The sequence below is a fragment of the Pituophis catenifer genome, unplaced genomic scaffold (genome assembly GCF_029215685.1).
Source record: "Pituophis catenifer annectens isolate HBS135680 unplaced genomic scaffold, rPitCat1.0.hap2 SCAF_1, whole genome shotgun sequence".
Taxonomy (NCBI): Eukaryota; Metazoa; Chordata; class Lepidosauria; order Squamata; family Colubridae; genus Pituophis; species Pituophis catenifer.
This window is the reverse complement of record NW_027256881.1, coordinates 284,112,460-284,121,419: the sequence shown is the minus strand read 5'-3', so window position 1 is coordinate 284,121,419 and position 8,960 is coordinate 284,112,460. Positions and strand designations below refer to the sequence as shown.

Here is an 8,960-nt window from a genome sequence, read left to right as displayed (position 1 = left end):
AACAGAAAGAAGACCCAGAATATTATCAAACTTGGAATTTATTTTACCAATGGTTGGAAAAAAAAGGTGGAGAGTATGAATGGCATTTGTATTGTTAAGCAAATTACCGGTAAATGCTCAGACAATACAATGTTTATTAAGCACTAAGGAATGTAATTAATAGAAAATTAATAAAATTTATTTTAAAAATGTTTTCATCAAACTGATGCTTCAAGTTGGAAGAGTAAGTACAGTACATAGCTTAAATGATACTTCTCCTTTAATAACATATGTAGATTAGGATAATCATTACGGTTTGGCTAAAATGAAATTTTTGACAAAGTACAATCTTTGTCCCAAAGATGCTTTTTTCAAATGGCAACTTTTTTTTATTGATCTTGAAGATGTTTCAAGAGGGGTCCTTGGTGTTCTCTGAGCTTGCTTGTTTTCTTGCAGATGTTTCATTAAACCAAACTAGGTCACATCATCTGGGTAAGATGTTTCAAGAAAAATGTTCAGCCGTGGGGAGTTAATCTTGTGTTTTTATAGTCACCTGAATCAGAGTGGAAACAATTGTGGAATCTTCATAGAAACCACACTGTAAACAGGAGGCACCATTTATGTTAAGTTGTTAATATTATGTTAACATTAACCCCCAGGTGGCTTCAACAACCATAGGGTGTTGACCACTGGCTGACTACCAAGAGTATAAATGTTTTCCTTTCCCACCGGTTAGAATTGAAGACGTTTGTTGGATGAGAAGTGAAATGTCTTTAAGAAAAAAAATCAAGGAAGTCCAGTTGCAGTTTGAAAAAAGCCCCTTTGGGACAACCATGACTGGATGACTGAGAATCTCCAGAGACATCTACAATCTTTATAGACTAAAAGATCAGCTCATCAGCTCCTAGTGGGTGTCTTTCCTTGGCAAGGAGCCTCACCTAAATCCTATTGTCTTCTGATACTGCAAGCATTCCTAAGGGCTGCTAGTGGTAATCTTCTACAGAAAGTACTCTTTGACACATTTGGAAGTGCTATAGCCAGGATCTGTTGTTTTCTCTGCTGATACGAAGGCTCATTTATGTGGTTTCTTGGTTTGCAAATTTCCTGGCTTGCTCTGGAAGATGATGTAACCTAATGGACCCTCAAAAAAATAATAATCTGGAAATAGGTCAAATCCATACTAAAATAATATAAACTCATATCTACCCGTTTTAAGCATGCAGAACTACATGAATTTAGAAACTGATTTATTTCTCCCAAATGAAACATGAACACAAAAGATACCATTTTTAGAAATAAAGAAATTTCCGGAACTGGGAAGAGCATGCAGACCTGAGAGGAACTGAGGGAAAAGTTTAAATGGTCATAATTCCAATTTGAATGAATGAAGAGCTTAGGTGAAATTCAGAAGATCCTCCTCCATTGGTCTTCAAGCTACCTGAAGCCTTTCAAGGATCTCTCCATAAAAAAGAAAAGAGGCCAGGTCTTCTTTGCTACCTCCCTGAAATTTTATGAAATATCAGTTATTGCCTGAGCAAACAAAGCCTGCTGAAACTTGAAAGCTGACTGATTAACTCAATGAGTTGTTTCAAGGACAGAAGATTTGTGGAATGCCATGTGCAATTCTTTGTCTCCCTGATGGATTTCCCCTGTAAAAAAAAAAAAAAAAGACCAGAAAAAGCAAGAAAACATCAATAGGGCATAAATGGCAAACTGCATTGCCTGGACTCCCTGTAAAATTCCATACAGGAAGCTAAATCATGACATACCTTATGCTTTGTCCAGCGGCAATATAGGGGATAGATGGAATCAAGGGAGTATTTGTATATTAAAATCCATATTCCCTCTATCACTTTTTAAGAGGTTTATCATGCAAAATAAATAGGCTGCCTGTCATTTTTGCCCCATATTAGAACTTTTAGCTATAGGAAGTGTGATAGTTGTACATGTACGACGGATGTGACTACACACTACAGGTTTCTGATTTTCATGCTCGAAGGAGGAGAGGACCTGATTTAGCAGATGGATCATGTGCTGAATCAAAGTGTCAGGAAGGATCCTCCACTCATGGAACTAACTAGTGGTTGATGGCAGTGGTGGGTTTCAAATTTTTTTACTACTGGTTCTGTGGGTGTGGCTTGGAGAGCGTGGCATGGCTTGGTGGGCATGGTATGGGAAGGTTACTGCAAAATCCCCATTTCCTCCCGATCAGCTGGGACTCAGGAGGCAGAGAATAGATGGGAGCGGGGCCAGTCAGAATTTTTACTACCAGTTCTCTGAACTACTCAAAATTTCCGCTACCAGTTCTCCAGAACTGGTCAGAACCTGCTGAAACCCACCTTTGGTTGATGGAGATCACTTTGCTTATACTATTGAGATGTGATGCTCTGATCCAGATTTATTTTTCTTGTTTCTCCTAGCTCTGAACAGAATCCAGAGCAGAGTCATACCACCTGTGCCTGCAGAAAAGCTTTAGGGCGGCCCCAGAGTGCCTCAGAGATTGCTACAAAGTTGTAGGATGTATAATATGGCTGAAGGGGAAAATTATTAAACAGGTTGAAACAACACAACTGTAATGAATTTTACTATTTAATTTAGCTTAAGTCAAATGTAGTTTTTGTCTTCATTGTGCTGCTTTCTTTTGTTCTGTATCCCACTTATTTTTTTGAGTGCTGCCTGAGATATTGCACTGAGAGGTCAAGGGTAGAAGGCCAAAGGTTGCGCTCCCTAATGTGCTTTATCATATCAAATATTGTTTATGTATATATAGCAATAGCACTTAGACTTATATACCACTTCATAGTGCTTTCTGGTTCTCCAGAACTGGTCAGAACCTGCTGAAACCCACCTTTGGTTGATGGAGATCATTTTGCTTATACTATTGAGATGTGATGCTCTCATCCAGATTTATTTTTCTTGTTTCTCCTAGCTCTGAACAGAATCCAGAGCAGAGTCATACCACCTGTGCCTGCAGAAAAGCTTTAGGGCGGTCCCAGAGTGCCTCAGAGATTGCTACAAAGTTGTAGGATGTATAATATGGCTGAAGGGGAAAATTATTAAACAGGTTGAAACAACACAACTGTAATGAATTTTACTATTTAATTTAGCTTAAGTCAAATGTAGTTTTTGTCTTCATTGTGCTGCTTTCTTTTGTTCTGTATCCCACTTATTTTTTTGAGTGCTGCCTGAGATATTGCACTGAGAGGTCAAGGGTAGAAGGCCAAAGGTTGCGCTCCCTAATGTGTTTTATCATATCAAATATTGTTTATGTATATATAGCAATAGCACTTAGACTTATATACCACTTCATAGTGCTTTACAGCCCTCTCTAACCGGTTTACAGAGTCAGCATATTGCCCCCAACAATCTGGGTCCTCATTTACCAACCTCGGAAGGATGGAAGGCTGAGTCAACCTTGAGCCGCTGAGACTTGAACTGCCAAACTGCTGGCAGCCGGCAATCAGCAGACGTAGCCTGCCATACTGCATTCTAACCACTGCGCCACCACAGCTCTTAATATACATATAAAGTATGTATGTAAAATAATGAAAACCTCCTTCAACAAATTGCAAAGTTCATCTTGTATGATGTTGTGTGATTTTTGAAGCCCTTTTAACAACATGCCTGTTATATTTCTGATTGTTTAGAATCTAACCTAAAAAGGTTACAGCATTTGGCCTGTTAGGAAACCGTAATGACTCACCTGCTTAAAAAGTTACTCATTTTTCTCCTGCTTTGTACACTGCTTGGATTCTTTTTTTCTACTCAACGGCATGCAGAAATGACAGGTGAGACAATGGATCATCAATTAACTGAATTCCAGCATATATGTGTGTGTGTGGGGTGGGGTGGGGGGTCAATTTTCCAGTAAAGCAGTTATAAAAAAGTAGGTAAATATGACAGGGGCGTGGAACTGTGCAAACATTGTACTCAGAGGCAGCATAAGGAAATAAGACTAAGAATAAAAGAGAAGGATGGGAAGCAAATGTGTTGAAATCAATGTCAAAATGCATTGTACTTCTGGACAAACATGGGTTGATAGATGATAAGACCACAGGATGTACTATGGATTCTGCTGTTCTTCATGTGGTTTTGAATTGCAAATTAGGCGAAAACTAAACAAGCATTTACTCTACAGACATCATTATTGGTTTACAGACCTCACAAACTGAAGTGTTAGCCTAAATTTGCAATGACCAATAGGCTTGCCATCCTGTCAACTCTAAACATGAAATCTGTTCTCACTGAAACATACATATGCCCTTAAACTTTCACAGTTTTTTAAAAAAATAAATATTAAAGAATAAAATAAATGACAAAGGGAAAAAAAATTATAAAAGGCACTGTGGAAGGAAAATAAAACCCCAGTAAATAAAGAGAAGTTACAATTATCATAACATTTAAAAATCATTATTTCAATGATTACTTAAACCTATAAAATTAATCATGTCATTTTGAGAAATAATTTCAAGGCAAAAAATTGAAAAGAAAACCCTTAAAAACAGTAAGCAAAAACAATATTACATTCTAGATTCCCTCCCAATATACCCAGTTAGTGATTTCATCGAATTATTATAAATATTGCCATAGCTTCTGGTTACTATCTTGACATCAACTATTTTCCCCTTAAAAACCATATTCTAAGTATTTGAGTCAGCTTTGTTATATGACTTGGAATATGTAAGCTAGCCATTCTTGCTTACATTTAGTCAAACTTCTATTCTGGATGCCTCCTGCATTCAGAGTTACCATATGGTAACTCTATGCAACTTATAGTTACATCTAAGTTAAAACAAAAAAAAAGTTAAAATCAAACCTTAAAACCAAAGACACATGGGGAAGGTGGGGGAACGGAGATTTCCTACCCAGATGCATAATTTTACATTTCTTTCTGTCAGTTTCCATCTTGTTCACTGGAACTCACTGCTCTGAGCTGTCTAAAGCTTTTTGAAATTTATCTCATTGATCCAAAGTGTTAACTGCCCCTTCCCCAGCTTTATGCCATCTGCAAAAACCCTTAAATTATCATTTTAGGTCTCTCATTCAATAATTAATAATTTGGACTGGATCACCCGATCCGGTAGCAATGGCGGCAGGTGGTTCGGAGAACCGGTAGCAAACATCCCTGCCCCACCCCATGCCCAGCTGAACCGCATGATCATCAGAGGCTTTTTTAAAAAAAATTTAAAAGCATTTTTTCTACAACCTCTTTGGCCGAAAAAATGCTTTTAAAAGTTAAAAAAAAAAAAGCCTCTGATGATTGTGCGACTCAGCTGGGATCGTCAGAGGCTTTTAAAAGCTTTTTCTTCTGCAACCTTTTAAGGTTGTAGAAAAAATGCTTTAATTTTTTTTTTAAAAAAAGTTGGCCACGCCCACCCAGTCACATTACCGCCCCCAAGCCACGCCCACAGAACCGGTAGTAACAAGTTTTACATTTCACCACTGCAACAAATGCAGCTCATGATTTCCCTCCCCCAAAGGGCAAAACCTTAAGAGATGGATTCATGTACGGATGTATGCATTCAGTTATTCATTCACAAGTATTTACTTTGAAGCATTCATGTTGGGTTTCCAGCTGGCTGGCTAATTGATCCACACCCAGGCCCTTGCTTACAAAAATAAACACTAAGAATGCCTGTTGTGTAGGAGTAGAGGAGATAGCAAGCAGATGAGAAGCGGAGAAACAATGTTTGGAGATTGACAGCTATTGCAGGCAGATGGGTTATCAATCATTTGCCAGCCCAGAAGCTACAGTAAGTGGCTGTAGGGATTTTTGCCTGGAGTATGGATTTGGAGCTCAGCTGGAGTACTCAAAAACAACAATGCTTAAGAGCTGAGTTTGGAGCTTGGCCTGGAGCTTGGCAGCAACCAGAAAAGAGGCAACCACATTAAGGCAGCACCTCATAGCAACTACCACAAGAACTTTTAGAAGGAGTCAAAGGTTACTGAGTTTAAAGGGCTGTGCATTAAAGATGTATTTGTTAGGTGTTTTTTGTGCCAGCCATGGCAGTTTCTTCAAAGGCCACCAGATGGGAGCAAAGAGGCACCTTTGATCCCACTATGGGTCAAGGGGCTCCGGCCCCTGCAACCCCATTGGGGAGAGTTAATGGCCCTCCGGCCCCCTCACACATTGGTAAGGGAGGAGCCGGGGCCCCTATAAGAACCCCTCCACAGGGGCTGCTCTTTCTGCTCTTGTTGCACCTTCCTACAGGAATGATCCATGGGCTCAATCCAGGCATGGATGCCTCCATGCCAGGGAACTCATTTTACTCTACTTTACTTCTAAATAAAGACTTAATTTGATTGCATCCTTGCGTGCTGCCTTTTCTTGGAAGTGCCCTCAACGAACCATCGATCTTTGTGAGATCCCTCACAGTATTTATATGACAACATCACCTTGTAAAGCCAAGATGGGTAGAAATAACCCATAGTAACATCCTGTGGTTGAAGAAGATGTGTGCTGCAATAAAGCATTGTGTATAGATCTGTTACACTGAGGTGTGTTCAGTCCCAGAAAAGCAAAGAACCCTCACAAAATGGAATGCTTGGAAACATCCCCATGATTTCATTTCTGTCTCAGAGGAAAAAGTAATTAATTAATCCAGAGGTGGGCAACTATGGCCCTTTTATGACTTGTGGACTTCAATTCCCAGAATTCCTGAGCTAACATGGCTGACTCAGGAATTCTGGGAGTTGAAGTCCACAAGTCATAAAAGGGTCATAGTTGCCCACCCCTGAATTAATCCTATAGCAATTACTTCCCACAACACTGTTCACCAGATGCAATTAAAATATTGCTGAACTAAAATTCCCCAAATTTCCAAATTGCCAAAACGTGGCATATAGGACTGCAGATCTGATTTTTTAAAAAAGCTGTTATTTTTTTTTAAATGTCTTAACAAAGTTTGAATTTTTCTTCTAGTTCATAAAGAAGATTGGTTGAAAATACAAAATGATCGTAAAACCAGATTGGATTCCATCTGCCTGAGCAAGAATTTAACAAATTTAAAAAGAAAGCTGAATGTACAGGTGTCTAGACAACTCTTTGTGGATGAGAACTACAAATTTATCTATTGTGAAGTGCCAAAAGTAGGCTGTTCTAATTGGAAGAAAATTGTTTTGCTACTCACACTCAACCTGAGCAGGGATACCTTTGAAGTAAGCCAGAAGGAGATTCATAAAACAAACCTTCTAAAGCGGTTGAGTTCTTATCCACCTAAACAACAAGAAGAACTTTTGAATTCCTTTACAAAAGTGATGTTTACCAGACATCCTCTAGAAAGATTGGTCTCTGCTTACAGAGACAAATTATTGGGTAATGAACCTTACTATAGTGGCACTTTGGCAAATGAGATTAAAGCCTTGTTTAGGAAGGGCAAAAACTTTACAGGGGCTGTGACTTTTCAAGAGTTTGTAAACTATATTGTGACAAGCAATAAGGAGTATTTGGATGTACATTGGAAACCAATGTCCCTGTTGTGTGATCCCTGCAATATTCAGTATGACGTTCTGGGAAAGTATGAGACGCTGGAGGATGATGTCAATCATACTCTCAGCAGAATCAGAGCTCCAGAGATTGTCCGTTACCCAGACAGTAAATTTTATCCACAAAGGACAAACAAGAACCTCACTACCCAATATCTAAGAAAACTGGACTGGAACCAAATACAGAAACTCATGGAACTGTATCAGATAGATTTCTCTTTATTTAATTACACTTTTACTGCTGAAATGAAAATGTCATTTTCAGGCTAAGTCATACCTCTATTTTCTGGATACCTATCTTTGGGAGTAAGGCAAAAATTTGCTAGGGGGAAAAAGCATTTTCTTTGGAGATATATATTTTAGAGAAAAAAACATTTCTTCGGGTGGCTATCTTTTTCTAAGTTGCCTCCTTAAAGAGGAGGCACTTGGTGCCTTCACTGACTTCATTTAGATGTCAAACATTTTATTTCATTATTCTGTAAATTTGATTTTATTGATAACTTGCCTTATTTTAGCACAGCTAAACCATACTTTGCTATTTATTTATGCATCACGCTATGCTTTACCACAAATCGAAATGTCTGGATCTATCCATTGCATTAGGTAGCAAGCAAGCAAATCACACTTTAAACAGCTGCGTGAACCTTGACACTGAGCACTTGAAATTTGTTTCCAGTTTATGTCTTGCGTATTGAATATGACTAGCATGCAAGAACATTTCGCTTATATGCTTTCATAGCATTCACCAGATTCTGTCTCTGTATGTAGTTGATATTTTGTTTTCACGTGTCTATCATGGGTATATGAATTTTGTGCATCTGAAAAATAAATTCACCTTGAAATGCATCTTGGCATGTGGAGTGGGCATTGTAGAAATTTGCATTTAGGGTATGATGGTATTAATAGGATATTAATAGGGTATTAATATCCTATTAAATATATTTCTCTTTGCTCTTCTCCCTTTTCATCCATCACATGTCCCTCTGAACTTCCACACGAGAGTCTCCAACTTTCAGGGACAATTTTGGAGGACAGAGCTGAAGCTGCAAGGAGAAGGGAATTTATTCTAGTAGCAGTCTATATAATACTAAATCTCTAATTGTCATTACCATTAACTTGGTTAAACATTAAATCATAGGGCAACAATTTTGGAACCAAAGTACTTCAAATGGGCTCACATACAGAATGTATCCAAAATCCAGGGACCCATGACTCTTATGGAAATTAAATTTGGGAAAGTCTGGGCTGCTTCAATGCTACTGGCTACTGTTGCACTGCTGGGCTGTTGTTGCAGTCACATGATGCTCATTCTGAATGTTTCATGACAGTTTCCCAGCCACTTTTGCAGTCCTTTGTTCCCTACCCTACCCGGCAACAATGAATTGATTCAGCATGTAACTTTTAAAGAAGCAACAATTTTAAAGTGCATGGATATTTTTATTACTTTATGATCCCCTTCTTTGGTATACAAACATGCTTATGTATCTATATCCCAT

General features: G+C 38.4%; 1 protein-coding gene across 1 annotated transcript; it reads left to right on the top strand.

The window, feature by feature from the left end:
* Positions 1-3,673: 3,673 nt before the first annotated feature.
* On the top strand, positions 3,674-7,734 carry LOC139307949 (carbohydrate sulfotransferase 9-like). Its single transcript, XM_070931309.1, has 2 exons — positions 3,674-3,767; positions 6,902-7,734. Exons 1-2 carry the CDS (start codon positions 3,674-3,676, stop codon positions 7,732-7,734), a joined length of 927 nt encoding a protein of 308 aa, XP_070787410.1.
* Positions 7,735-8,960: the final 1,226 nt, after the last annotated feature.

Coding starts and splice junctions, on each gene's coding strand:
- LOC139307949 (XM_070931309.1), top strand. CDS start 3,674: ATGACTCACCTGCTTAAAAAGTTACTCATTTTTCTCCTGCTTTGTACA. Junction 3,768..6,901: donor ACGGCATGCAGAAATGACAG/GTGAGACAATGG, acceptor TTTTTCTTCTAG/TTCATAAAGAAGATTGGTTG.